Source organism: Loxodonta africana, chromosome 26, assembly GCF_030014295.1.
Source record: "Loxodonta africana isolate mLoxAfr1 chromosome 26, mLoxAfr1.hap2, whole genome shotgun sequence".
Lineage (NCBI taxonomy): Eukaryota > Metazoa > Chordata > Mammalia > Proboscidea > Elephantidae > Loxodonta > Loxodonta africana.
This window is the reverse complement of record NC_087367.1, coordinates 38,962,496-38,976,036: the sequence shown is the minus strand read 5'-3', so window position 1 is coordinate 38,976,036 and position 13,541 is coordinate 38,962,496. Positions and strand designations below refer to the sequence as shown.

Sequence of the window (13,541 nt, the reverse complement as noted above, 5' to 3'; positions counted from 1 at the left end):
TTACCCAAGGTCATCAACTTATAAGTAGAGACATGTGTGCAGGGAGTCTAACTGTAGTGTCTATGCCCTCCACTCTCTGTATTCCACGAATTAGAATAACTAAGCAGGCTTCAGGTGAGCAGTCCGGGAGGTATGAGTGCTAGGACATGGGAGCTATGATGGAATTTGGGAGCCAGAAATGTGATAGATTTGACAAAGCAGTTTCAAGATGAATATTTTAGGTAATTTTTCTTTTAAAATTAAATAGCAAATGGCTATGTTTTGATAAACAGAAATTTAATACAGAAAAAGTATAATCTTATAGACATCACTGAAACTAGGTTGAATGAGATCCACTACTAGAACAGAACAGTGAAGACACGTTCTTCAGAAGAAACAATTCTACTTAGAGGGGGTAGGAATCACTTTTGTCTATAAAAGAGCTCACCTGGATAGAATTCCACTAACTTGAAAGGTGAACTAAGGTAGAAAGATGAGGCAAGGCTTGGATGAGGGCAAAAGAAAAGGTCAGCATTTTGGGAGAACGAAAGTGATATTCTTCCATGCAGATTACTAAGATGGTACAAAGGTAGGAGACTATGAGAAGTCTTAAACTGTCTGGTTGTCAGCTGGAAGTTTAGTTCTTCTCAAAAACACCTGATAAAATTATTTCTTCTTCATCTTTTTTTATTGAGATATAATTGACATAAATAGGCTGCATATATTTAAAGTATACAATTTGATAAGTTTTGATACATGTGTACACCCATGAAGCCATCACCACAATCAAAATAGTGAACATACCCATCACTGCCTTTCAATCAGGAACAAGACAAGGCTGTCCATTCTTATTACTCCATTTCAATATTGTACTATAATTCTTACCAAGCACTGTATGGCAAGAAAAATAAGAGGCATACAGATAGGAAAGGAAGAAATAAAAGTCTATGCCTAGATGACATGAGCATGTATGTAGAAGTCTATGTAGAAAAGGACATGGAATCATCAAAAACACTCCTAAAACTAAGTGAGTTTAGAAGGGTCACACACACACACACACACACAATTTAATTGTTTAAGCAGTGAACAATTGGTAGTTGAAATTTTTAAAACAGTAGCATTTACACTGGCTCAGAAAAAAAAAATGTGTAAATCTCACAAAATATATGCAGGATCTACAAAACACTGATAAAAAAATACAAGACCTAAATAAATGGACATATATACCATATTAAGGTGTCAGTTCTCCCAAACCTGATTTATAGTTTCAACACCAACCCAGTCAAAATCCCAGTACAATTTTTTTTTTTTGTAAATTCTTAGATAGAGATTTTAAAATTTGTATGGAAAGACAAAGGAACTAGACTAGCCAAAACAGTTTTGGGGAAAAAAAAAAAAAGTTGGAGAACTCATACTACATGATTTCAAGACTTACTATAAAACTGAACAAGAAGACTGTGCTGTTAGCAAAAGGATAGACATATGCAGATCAATGGAATAGACTAGAGAGTCCAGAAATAGACGCACACAAATGTGGCCAGTTGATCAACTGGCAAAGGCAATTCAGTGGAGAAAGGATGGTCTCTTCAATAAATGATGCTATAAGTAATCGAAAAAAAAAAAAACAACTTTTAACTACCTCACACCTTAGGAAAAAAAATTAACACAAAATAGGTGACCTAAATGTAAAGGTAAAACAAAAATTAAAAAAAAAAAAAAAAGGCAGGAGAAAATCCTTGAGATCTTAGGTTAGGCAAAAATCCATAACCCATTGCTGTCAAGTCAATTCTGATTCATAGCGAGCCTATAGAGAGGGTAGAACTGCCCCATAGGGTTTTCAAGGCTGTAATCTTTAATGAAGCAGTCTTCCACATCTTTCTCCTATGGAGTGGCTGGTGGGTTTAAACCTCCCACCTTTAAGTTAGCAGCCGAGTGCTTAACCACTGCACCACCAGGGCTCCTTGAGGTTAGGCAGAGTCTTCTTAAATATGACATTAAAAGCATGATCCAGAAAAGAAAAAAAAAAAGGTAAATTGGACTTCATCAAAATTAAAAACTTCTGCTCTATGAAAGAGTCTTACGAGAATGAAACAAGCCATTGCTGGAAGAAAATATTTGCAAATCAGATATCAGACTTATGTCCAGAATAAAGAACTATGAATCCTCAACAATAAGAAAACAACTGACCAGAAAGAAAACTGAGCAAAAGATGTAAACAGATACTTTATAACGAAGATATAGATTGCAAATAAGCAATGAAAAGTTGCTCAACATCATTAGTCATTAAAAAAAAAATTTTTTTTTTAATTAGTCATTAGGGAAATGCAAATTAAAACCACAGTAAAATGCTACTACACATCTCTTAGGTTAGCTAAAATAAAAAAAAAAAAACCTGACAGTACAAGTGCTAACAGGAATGCAGAGCAACTGGTGGGAGTACAAAAATGATTCAGCCACTTCGGAAAAGTTTGTTAAAATACAGCAATCCCACTTCTAGGTATTTACTCACATAAAATGAAAACCTGTGTTCACCCAAAATTCTGTATGTAAATGTTTGTAACGGCTTTATTTGTAATCACCAAAAACTAGGAACAAACCAAATGTCCTTCAACTGGGGAATGAATAAACAAACTATGGTACATACATATAATGGAATACACACAACAACATGCATGAATCTCGGTTGCATTATGCTCTGCAGTGGTCATTCATTCAGCTGCACCACCCTCACACTGCTTGAACTCCTCGTTGCAGCGACTGTGTCATTCCATCTCATTGAGGGTCTTTCCTGTTTTTTTTTTTGACTCTTTATCAAGCATGAGGTCCTTCTCCAGGAACTGGTCCCTCCTCATAACATGTCCAGAGTACGTGAGACAAAGTCTCACCATCCTCCCTTCTAAGGAGTGTTCTGGCTGTATTTCTTCCATGACAGATGTGTTCGTTCTTCTGGCAGTCCGTGGTATATTCAATATTCTTTGCCAACACCACAGTTCAAAGGCATCAATTCTTCTTCGGCCTTCCTTATTCATCATCCAGCTTTTCATAAGTGGTGATTGAAAGTACCAAGGCTTGGGTCAGGTACGCCTTAGACCTTAAACTGACATCCTTGCTTTTCAACATATTAAAGGTCTTTTGCAGCAGATTTGCCCAGTACAATATGTCCTTTGATTTTTTGACTGCTGCTTGCATGGGCATTGATTGTGGATCCAAGTAAAATGAAATCCTTGACAACTTTAATATTTTCTCTGTTTATCATGATGATGCTTATTGGTCCAGTTGTGAGAATTTTTGTTTTCTTTATGTTTAGGTGTAATCTATACTGAAGGCTATAGTCTTTGATCTTCATCAGTAAATACTTCAAGTCCTCTTCACTTTCAGCAAGCCAGGTTGTGTCATCTGCATATCACAGGTTGTTAATGAGTTTTCCTCCAATCCAGATGCCGCGTTCCTCATATAGTCCAGCTTCTTGGATTATTTGCCGTGCATACAATAGGTATGGTGAAAGCTTACAACCCTGACACACACCTTTCCTGATTTTAAACCATGCAGAATCCCATTGTTTTGTTTGAATGACTGCCTCTTAGTCTATGTACATGTTCTGCTTGAGCACGTTTAAGTGTTCTGGAATTCTCGCTCTTCAAAATGTTATCCATAATTTGTTATGATCCACACAGTTGAATGCGTTTGCATAGTCAATAAAACACAGGTAAACATTTTCTGGTATTCTCTGCTTTCAGCCAATATCCATCTGACGTCAGCAGTAATATCCCTCATTCCTCTTCCTTTTCTGAATCCAGCTGACTTTCTAGCAATTCCCTGTCAATGTACTGTTGCAACCATTTTTGAATGATCTTCAGCAAAATTTTACTCGTGCATGGTATTAACGACATTCAATAACTTCCGCATTCTGTCAGATCACCTTTCTTTGGAATGGGCACAAATATGGATCTCTTGCAGTCGGTTGGCCAGGTAGCTGTCTTCCAAATTTCTTGGCATAGACGAGTAAGCCCTTCCAGCATTTAATTGCATCCATTTGTTGAAACATCTATATTGGTATTTTGTCAATTCCTGGAGCCTTTTTCACCACTGCCTTCAGTGCAGCTTGGACTTCTTCCTTCAGTACCATTGGCTCTTGATCATGTGCCTTGTTCTAACTGATCATATCAAGCATCTCCATTGTCTCCTTCCACAGATGTAGTCTATTTGATGGTTGAATGTCGACCAGTTCTTTTTGGTAGAGTGACTCTGTGTATTCCTTCCATCTTCTTTTTGATGCTTCCTGCATCGTTCAGTATTTTGCTCATAGTATCCTTCAGTGTTGCAACTCAAGGCTTGAATTTTTTTTTTTTTTTTTGAGAAATGCTGAGCATGTTCTTCCTTTTTGGTTTCTAACTCCAGGTCTTTCCACATTTCATTATACTTTACTTTGTCTTCCTGAGCCACCCTTTGAAATCTCCTGTTCAGCTCTTTTACTTATTCATTTCTTCCGTTCACTTTAGCTAATCTACGTTCAGGAGCACATTTCCGAGTCTCTCCTGATACCCATTTTGGTCTTTTCTCTCTTTTTAAGGACTTTGGTTTTTTTCATGTATGATGATGTCTTTGATGTCATTCCACAACCTGTCTGGTCTTTGGTCATTAGTGTTCAGTGCGTCAAATGTATTCTTGAGATGGCCCCTAAATTCAGGTGGTATGTACTCAAGGTTGTACTTTGGCTGTCATGGACCTGTTTTAATTTTATGCAGCTTCACCTTGATCCTTTAGGGTTGCTATGAGTCAGAATTGACTCGATGGCAATGGGTTATGGGTTCACCTTGAACTTGCATATGAGCAATTGATGGTCTGTTGTGCAGTTGGTGTCAGGCCTTGTTCTAACTGATCATATCGAGCTTCTCCATTGTCTCTTTCCACAGATGTAGTCTATTTGATTCCAGTGTTTTCCATCCATTTATGTTGTTGAAAAAAAGGTATTTGCGACAAATAGATCGTTGGTCTTATAAAATTTCTATCATGCCATCTCTAGCATCTTTCCTGTCACCAGGCCATATTTTCACTCCTTTTGCATTCCAGTCACCAGTAATTATCAATGCATCTTGATTGCATGTTTGGTCAATTTTGGACTGCCAAAGTTGGTAAAAATCTTCAATTTCTTCATCTTTGGCATTAGTGGTAGGAGTATGAATATTATCCTATCACTGACAGCATTGTACTTCAGTACGAGTCTTAAAATATTCTTTTTGACAATGAACGTGATGCCACTTTTCCTCTTTGTCAGACCCACTGTAGTGCCAAGATGCACCCATTTGTGAATAATACCTTTCCTTAAGTTCTGGATAACTGATCTGTGTCACCCAGTTTCTTCTTCTGTTTAAAGCCTCTGTCCCTGCTCTGCTCCTCTGGCCAATGAAGAGAGACCTCTTTCCCCTGCAGACTCAGCCAATGCTCTTGAGGCTGATTTTCCATCTTGGCCTGTGGATTGTTGCCTAGCCATCATCAAATCAGAACGATATGAGGCATTTCAGGCCAGATCTCACTTGTTTGCTTCACTACCAGTTAAGCTTTCTTATTTTTGAAGACTGGTTTATTCACAATGAGCCACATAGTATATATTACAGTTAAGCATTTTATTGCTGAGCCTTTTTTCTGAACTTTGTATGTAAGTAGATAGATAAGATACATCAGATAGATATCTTGTTTTTATTTGTGCCCCTAGCTCTAATGTTGAATTGGCCCAAGAACTCATTGATCTCTTTAAGATATTTCCAGTAATGGTTGTATGAGCTTCAAAGCAGAACTGTAGCTCACTCTGCCTTGCTGTTCAGGCCTGGGGACGTATGGGTATATTTAAGTACTCCAGAATGGGGAACTGCTGACCTGTCTTGCTGACCCGGTCTATTCTGAGGAACGTTTGCTGAAATTCCCCCCATATCCTGTTTTGGTAGTGAGTCTAAAGGTGTTTGCCATTTTCTTCCTTTTCTCAGGTATACCTAGGTTATGAAGCCCTTTAAATTCTCATCAATGATTAGGACTACCTCCATTATTTCCTCTTAAGCTGCTCTGGCCAAGTCAGGACTGAACTTTCCTGGTGAGGAATAAGGGAAAATTGAGAATAAAAGAGAAAGTACCTATGGATTCTTCTATGTGCTGCCTTTTTCCCCAACCCCAGTCACACTGTACTTCTGTTCCCATCACTTGCCTCACTCTCTACTTCTTGGTTTTGTCTTAATAAATCTTGGCAGAGCCTAGTTGATGAGGATTGGATCACTCCACTGATGAATGTCATCTTGCTGGCTTGCTCTTGGAAGGTGGGGTTATTATTTTAAAGCTTGGCCTTCTGAATCTTTCGATAATCACCTGAAGGAAGAGAAGGACTAGAAGGAAGATGGTATTTCCACACATAATTTTCATTTTGTTTGCATTAATGAGTCTGGTGTTGCCAGATTTAAATTGCAAGAATATCAATACATAGGGTGGGCAGGAGGAAAGAGGGAATTGAATACAGTGTTCAGTGACTCTCCACTCTAGGCTCAAGTGGGGCTAGAACATGGGTGGAGCAACCATCATCACATGAGCCTGGTGTCATCTTTGACTTGGACAACCCTTTAAAACAGTTGAGTATCAACTCCTTCCAGAACTAATGGTCCCTGTTAATTCCCTTTGTCATACTCAGTAGGTATTCCTTCATAGGGTTTTTCCCGTAAGATAATAACCAGAAAGTACAGATCAATAATATTAATTTTCTTAGGTATAATAATGGTACTGTAGTAATGTAGGAAAATGTCATTATTCTTACACAGTATACTCTAAATCACTTAAAGGTAAAATATCATGAAATGTTTCAGAAAAAATATATATATACATATACATTCACATCCATGCATGAATAGTCATACGCTTTAAAGAAATACGGCACAGTGTTAATGGATGTTCAGTCTAGGTGGTATATATATGGCTGGCTGTTCACTGTGCTATTCTTTCAGCATTTTTTGAAATTTAATAATTTTTACTAATAAAAAGTTAGAGAAGAAAGTATTCCAAACCTGTTTATTCCCCTTGCTGTTCCCTCAATCCTGAGGAACTTGAGGCTCACCATATACCAGTGCTCATAGGCCAGATCACTTTGAAATCTGACATTTCCCCCACTCTGAGACATAATCAAGGTCCCCTAATCATGATAAAAAGTGCTCCGGAATAAATAATCCTCCAGTGTACGCTCAGGCCTTGGATTATAAATAGCACCTTTCCATGTTTCAGGTATCCCAGAAGCAGCCTTCTCTGGTTCAAACCTCAGGACTTAACTCTCTAATAATCTAGATCCTGCAGTGTGTTAATCCAGGAGAAACAAGCCACGTACGCTTTGAAATATTTGAGGGTTTGGGCCATTGTAAGAAAACAATCTTCTGAATTAGCTATAGCCTGCAACACGAAGTCTTGTAAAGAAGGTTAGAGTTGGAGAAAATTCTTTGAAATCTGGCCCTTATCCCCACCTCTCATCTATTTCTTTGGCTGATTTCTGACTATCCTCCAGGACTCAGTGACACTTCCTCCAAGAACCTTCCCTGGCCTTACAGTATTAAAAACGTGCTCTTGATGTTTCTCAGTTCTCTGTTTACTTCATTCACACCATGGTGAAATGTAATTGCTTATATGACAGTTTCAGAGTTAGGGAATGTGTCTTATTCCTGTCTAACCCTGATGCCCTGCAGCGTATCTGCACATTATCGGTGCTCAGTATATGTTTGTTGAATTGCTAAGGCTGGCACAGGCCTTCACCCAGAAGGTCATGAGCTTGGGAGCAAGTAGCAGGTGAAAGCCTTGGGGACGGAGGAGAGTTGTGACATCTGTGAAACTGTCTCCAGAGAGAGCACATCTTTGAAGAAACCTTGTGGGTTAGTAACAGGAGCTTCTCTTGGAAATGAAATTTTCTAGAAAAAAGTTACAAATCATGTTTTTCCTTTCATTTGTGTGATAATATGACCTATAAGACATCGCTGTCTTTGCCTAGCTTATGCTTATGCCCAGAAATGTTCGGGTTCTCGTTTGCCTAAAGTGACATTCAGAGTGGAAGCTGCATGAATCCATACACATTCAGGTGGAAAATTGCCCAAGCCCTTGAGAGCTCGATCATGTTGAGTCTTGGGACTTCAGAGCTCTCCTGACCATTGGCCCTTTGTTCTTTTCCAGACACTGTGCATCCTGGCCAACATAGCGGATGGGACAACGGCAAAAGAACTTATTATGACCAATGATGACATACTGCAGAAAATCAAGTATTACATGGTAGGCCCTTGTCCCCTTTCACTGCTATATACTGGCTGCAGAATTAGAAGTCAGGAACTATAGTATTGTTAGCTCAAAACAAATTGTGCAGACACTTAAAAAAAAAAAAGGAATTCTGTGACAGAGTCAAGGAACTTTCTTCAATCCTGAAGGGAAAGGGAAAAGTAAAATACACCTATTGCTTGAAGCTTAAGCCATTTGGCAATATTACCATCCACCACCCCACAACTTGCCCTTGTCATTGGTCAGTTGCCTCCCTCTCGTTCATTGAGAGCTTGGGCTCTTGTCTTCCTCTCAGCCCTCCACCCCTGATGCCTATCTTCCCTCTCAAGGCTTCAACACCATGTGATTGAATCCTCCAGTCCTCTGGTGCCTTAGATCTTTGACCTGTTCACTTCCAAATACAACCTGCCACTTCCTTCCAAACACCTCAGCCACCTATTGCTGTGGCCATACCCTGGATCTTGTCATCACCAGAAGCTGCCCTGTTGGCAAAATCTCAATTTCAAACTTCCTTCCTTTTTTATTCTGTCAGTGTCTCCTAGCGAAACTCTAACTGTGGATGAATCCTACTTTCCTGAATCCCATTTAATCTGTGTTTGCTTTGCCTGCTCACTTCAGAGCTGTCCACCTTAGAGAAAGGTATGGAATCACGCTGACTGATTTGATGTTAAATTCACATTCACAAAACCCAGATGAGCACTCAGCACTGCCTGGTATCCTTCCTTTATTCTCTAGTAAGCTAGCACCCCCATTCTCCACAAAGGTTCTTACCTACTCCTCACTTTTTAAACCTCTCCTCTTCCCTCCCTTATCACTCTTAGTGATGATGTCACCTTGTGCTCTATAAAGAAAATAGAGGCCAAAATCCTCCAGTGGCTTCCCATTACACCCTGAGTAAAATCCATACCGTCTGTAAATCCTGCGTGCCTGACTCATCTATATAACCCCAATTTGTCTCATTCCCCTCTTGCCTTTGTCCACTAACTACACTGGCATTTTTCATGTCCTCAAAAAGGCCACACCCTTTCTTGCATCAGGACCTTCTCACAGGCCAACTACACTGCCTGGAACACTTCTCCCAGCTCTGCGTGGTATGCCTTCTCACCCTTCTGGGCTCAGTTACTGACACTTTCTCAGTGGGCTCTTCCCTGGCCACCTTATCTGTGTAGCTTATTTGTTACTGTATTCTCTTCCCTACCTTCAAAGCACTTAGCTCAATTGTAGTGATAGATATTTGTCTGTTAGGTGCCTGTCGAGCAACTCCTTTACCAGTGTAAGTTCCATGTGGGCAAGGACATGTCAGTTTTTTGCACAGTTGTATGTCCAGCATCTTGTACAGCGTTTGGCCCTTAGTACATGCTCAGTAAATATTTGTTGAATGAAAGCCTAACTGATTTAACCAGGAATTCCCTTATCTTCCCAATACCATATCCACATAATATCTCTATCTTTAAAAAGTTTCGCTTAACTTCTCATATGCATTGAAGTACACTGAATTTCCCTGCTGTCTTCAAAGCCAAACTTCTTAAAAGTACCTTCTGCACATGCGATCTCCTTCCTGTCCTCTCAATTAACTCTTGAACCTGTTTCATTTGGCTTCTACCCCTCCCCCATCACCCAGCTGGACCTGTCTCGTTAAGGTCACCAATGACCTCTGTGATGCCAGATCCAAAGAATAGTTTTTTCTCCTCATCCTGTAGCAGACTTTAACACAACTGACCGTTTGCTCCTCCTTGAAACATTTTTTTCTCTTGGCTTCCACGACACTGTATCTCCCTTTTTAACCCTGGACTCTCTTCTGTTCTCTCCTGCGTGCTCTCCTGAATTAAGTGGTTCACAACCTTGGTTGCACATTGCAGTCTCCTGGGAAGCTTTAAAACATACTGCTGCCTTGTCCCCCTCCCTCTTAAGATTCTGATTTAATTGGTCTGAGTGTAGCCTGAGTGTCAGGATTTTTTAAGTTCCCCACATGGTTTTTATATACATCTGGGGTTGAGAACCACTGGCTTAGGGGAATCTCATCTATTCCCATAGCTTTTTAATCATCATCTCTGTGTTGCTGACTTCTGTGTACCTCCAGCCTAGACCTCTCTTCTGAGCCCCAGACTCACATATCCACCTGCCTACTTGACATCTCTACCTACATGGCTGTCTGATAGCCTCTTGAAATTAATTTTCAAGAATGAATTCTTAAATATCTCTCCTAAACCAACATTTGTCTTCCCCTGGTCTTTCCTCTCTCACTATAATGACTCTACCACCTACCTTGTTCAAACTTGGGAGTCAATCTTGATTTCTCCAGCTGTGTCACCTCACGCATCTAACGTATCAGCAGGTCCTATCAGGCCTGCCTGCAAAGCCCATCTTGAGTCTATTTACTTCTCTCTATCTCTACTATATTATCTCTGCTGCCCTCACCCTAGTCCAAGCCACAGCCTCTCATGCCTAATCTATAACAGCCTCCTAGATACTTCTGTACTTCCACTCCAATTCCTTCAGCCCAAGTGGTTTTTTAAGATGTAAATCAGCTCTTGTCCCTTCCCTGCGTAAATCCTTCAGGGGCTTTTTGTTAACTCAGAATGCAATCCAGAGTTCTTATTGTGTCCTACTAAAACCAAACCAAACCCATTGCTGTCGTCGAGTTGATTCTAACTCATAGGGACCCTATGGGACAGAGTAGAACTGCCCACATAGGGTTTCCAAGGAGCTGCTGGTGGTTTTGAACTACTGATATTTTGGTTAGCAGCTGAACACTTAACCACTTTGCCACCAGGGCTCCTTGTGGCCTACAAAGGCCTATAATTCTGCCAATGCTTACTTCTTCGAACTACTGTTATTCCACTCTTCCTTCCCAATATACATGAGCCATACAGCTCTTTCTCACCTTGGGCTTTTTCAGGAATTTTTCCCTCTTTTTGGAGCCCATAGCCCCTTGCTCTTTGCATAACTGGCACCTTCCTAGCCTTAAAGTATGCTTAAATGTTGCTTTCTTCAAAGAAATCTTTTCTGTGCGCTCCACTTAAATTAGTATCCCACCTTCCACTTTTCTCTATCATAGCAGTCTGTCTCCTTAAAAAATAGTGAACAAATGGAAGAATAAATGATGAATGAACTAATATATGTTGTTATTGTGTGCTGTCAAGTCAATTTCAACTTATAATGACCCTCTATGGCAGAGTAGAACTGTCCCATAGGGTTTCCAAGGAGCAGCTGGTGGATTCGAACTGCCACGTTTTTAGTTAGCAGCTGAGCTCTTTTTTTGTTTTTCCTTTTAATTTCTTCTTCTTTTTTTCTTTTTAATTGTGCTTTAGGGGAAAGTTCACAGAGCAAATTAGTTTCTTATTATACAGTTAATACAAATATTTTGTGACATTGGTTGCCAACCCCATGTGTCAACACTCGCTGTTTCGTGACCTTGGGTTCCCCATTTCCATTCATCCAGCTTTCCTGTCCCCTCCTGCCTTCTTATCCTTGTGCCTGAGCTGGTGTGCCCATTTAGTCTTTTATATATGGTTGAACTAAGTGTTTTATGGGCCTGTCTAATCTCTGACTGAAGGGTAAACCTCAGGAGTGACATCAGTACTGAGTTAAAAGGGTGTCCAGGGGCCATACTCTCAGGGTTTCTCCAGTCTCTGTCAGACAAGTAAGTCTGGTCTTTTTTTTTGTGAGTTTGAATTTTGTTCTACATTTTTTTCCCACTCTATCCGGAACCCTCTGTTATCCCTGTCAGAGCAATCGGTGGTGGTAGCTGGATACCATCTAGCTGTTCTTGACTCAGTCTGGTGGGGGCTGTGGTAGTTGTGGTCCATTAGTCCTTTGGACTAATCTTTCCCTTGTGTCTTTGCTTTTCTTCATTCTCCCTTGCTCCAGAGAGGGTGGGACCAGTAGATGTATCTTAGATGGCTGATCAAGCATTTAAGACCCCAGACGCTACTCACCAATGTAGGATGTAAAACATTTTCTTCATAAACTATGTTATGCCATTTGAGCTAGATGTCCCCTGAGACCATGGTCGCCAGCCCTTGGCCTCATAACTTGGTCCCTCAGGGAGTTTGGATGTGTCTGTGAATCTTCTAAGACTTTGCCTTGGTCAAGTTGTGCTGACTTCCCCACTTTTGTGTACTGTCTTACCCTTCACCAAAGTTACCACTTATCTATTTTCTAGTTAGTGTTTTTTCCTTCCCACCACTCCCCTCCGTAGTAACCATCAAAGATTCTTTCTTTCCTTGTAGAAACCTTTTCATGAGTTTTTATAATAGTGGTCTCATACAGTATTTATATTCCTGTGATTCACTTATTTCACTCAGCATAATGCACTCCAGCTTCATCCATGTTGTGAGATGTTTCACATGTTCATCATTTTTCTTTATTGTTGTGTAGTATTCCATTGTGTGTATGTACCATAGTTTGTTTATCCATTCATCTGTTGGTAGGTTGTTCTATCTTTTTGCTCTCATGAATAATATTGCAATGTATGTGGGTGTGCATATGTCTCTTCATGTGATGGCTCTTACTTCTCAAGGATATATTCCTAGGAGTGGGATTGCTGGATTGTATGGTATCTCTGTTTCTGGCTTTTGGAGGAAGCGCCATATTGCTTTCCCAAATGGTTGTACCATTTTGCATTCCCACCAGCAGTGCATAGGAGTTCCAGTCTCCCCACAGCCTCTCCATTTGTTATTACTGTTATTTTTTTTATTACTGCCAATAATGTTGGGGTGAGATGGTATCTTATTGTAGTTTTGATTTGCATTTCTGTCATTGGAGACCCTGATGGCGTATGTTAAGTGCTACAGCTGCTAACCAAAAGATCGGCAGTTTGAATCTACCAGGTGCTCTTTGGAAACTATGGGGCAGTTCTATTCTGTCCTATAGGGTCTCTCTGAGTTGGAATTGACTCAAAAGCAACGAATTAATGGCTAGTGATGATGAGTATTTCCTTATGTGTCTATTAGTTCAGCCAAGCTCTTAACTAATCAGAGTAGAAACTTGTACTGTATACAAGTTCACTCATGCAACAAATACTCATTGATAGTGTGGGGTTGGGAGCAGGTGATGAGTTTTGTCTTGTCAATTTGCCCATATTGAACATCTCGCAGAAAATCTCAGCAGGTGGAAGAAGAAAGAATCACTAATCATAGAATCCCAGTGGAGGAAGCCAAAGTCCATTTCTCTGTCTCTGCTTAGTTGACATATAGACTGATGTGAGGAGATAAATCTGTCTTAGCTTTCAAGAAACCACTGAGCACATCATGCCACTGGCATTCTCTCAGATATGC

General features: G+C 40.1%; 1 protein-coding gene across 7 annotated transcripts in view; it reads left to right on the top strand.

The window, feature by feature from the left end:
• The window catches only part of ARMC8 (armadillo repeat containing 8), a 179,786-nt gene that overhangs the window by 154,498 nt on the left and 11,747 nt on the right, over positions 1-13,541 (top strand). For 6 of the 7 annotated variants that reach the window (XM_064277268.1, XM_064277271.1, XM_064277269.1 and 3 more), the window contains one exon: positions 8,164-8,259. The exons of the other annotated variant lie outside the window; for it this stretch is intronic. In XM_064277268.1, the coding sequence (XP_064133338.1) occupies positions 8,164-8,259 (96 nt within the window). The remainder of the gene's footprint in view (positions 1-8,163; positions 8,260-13,541) is intronic. 7 annotated transcript variants of the gene reach the window in all.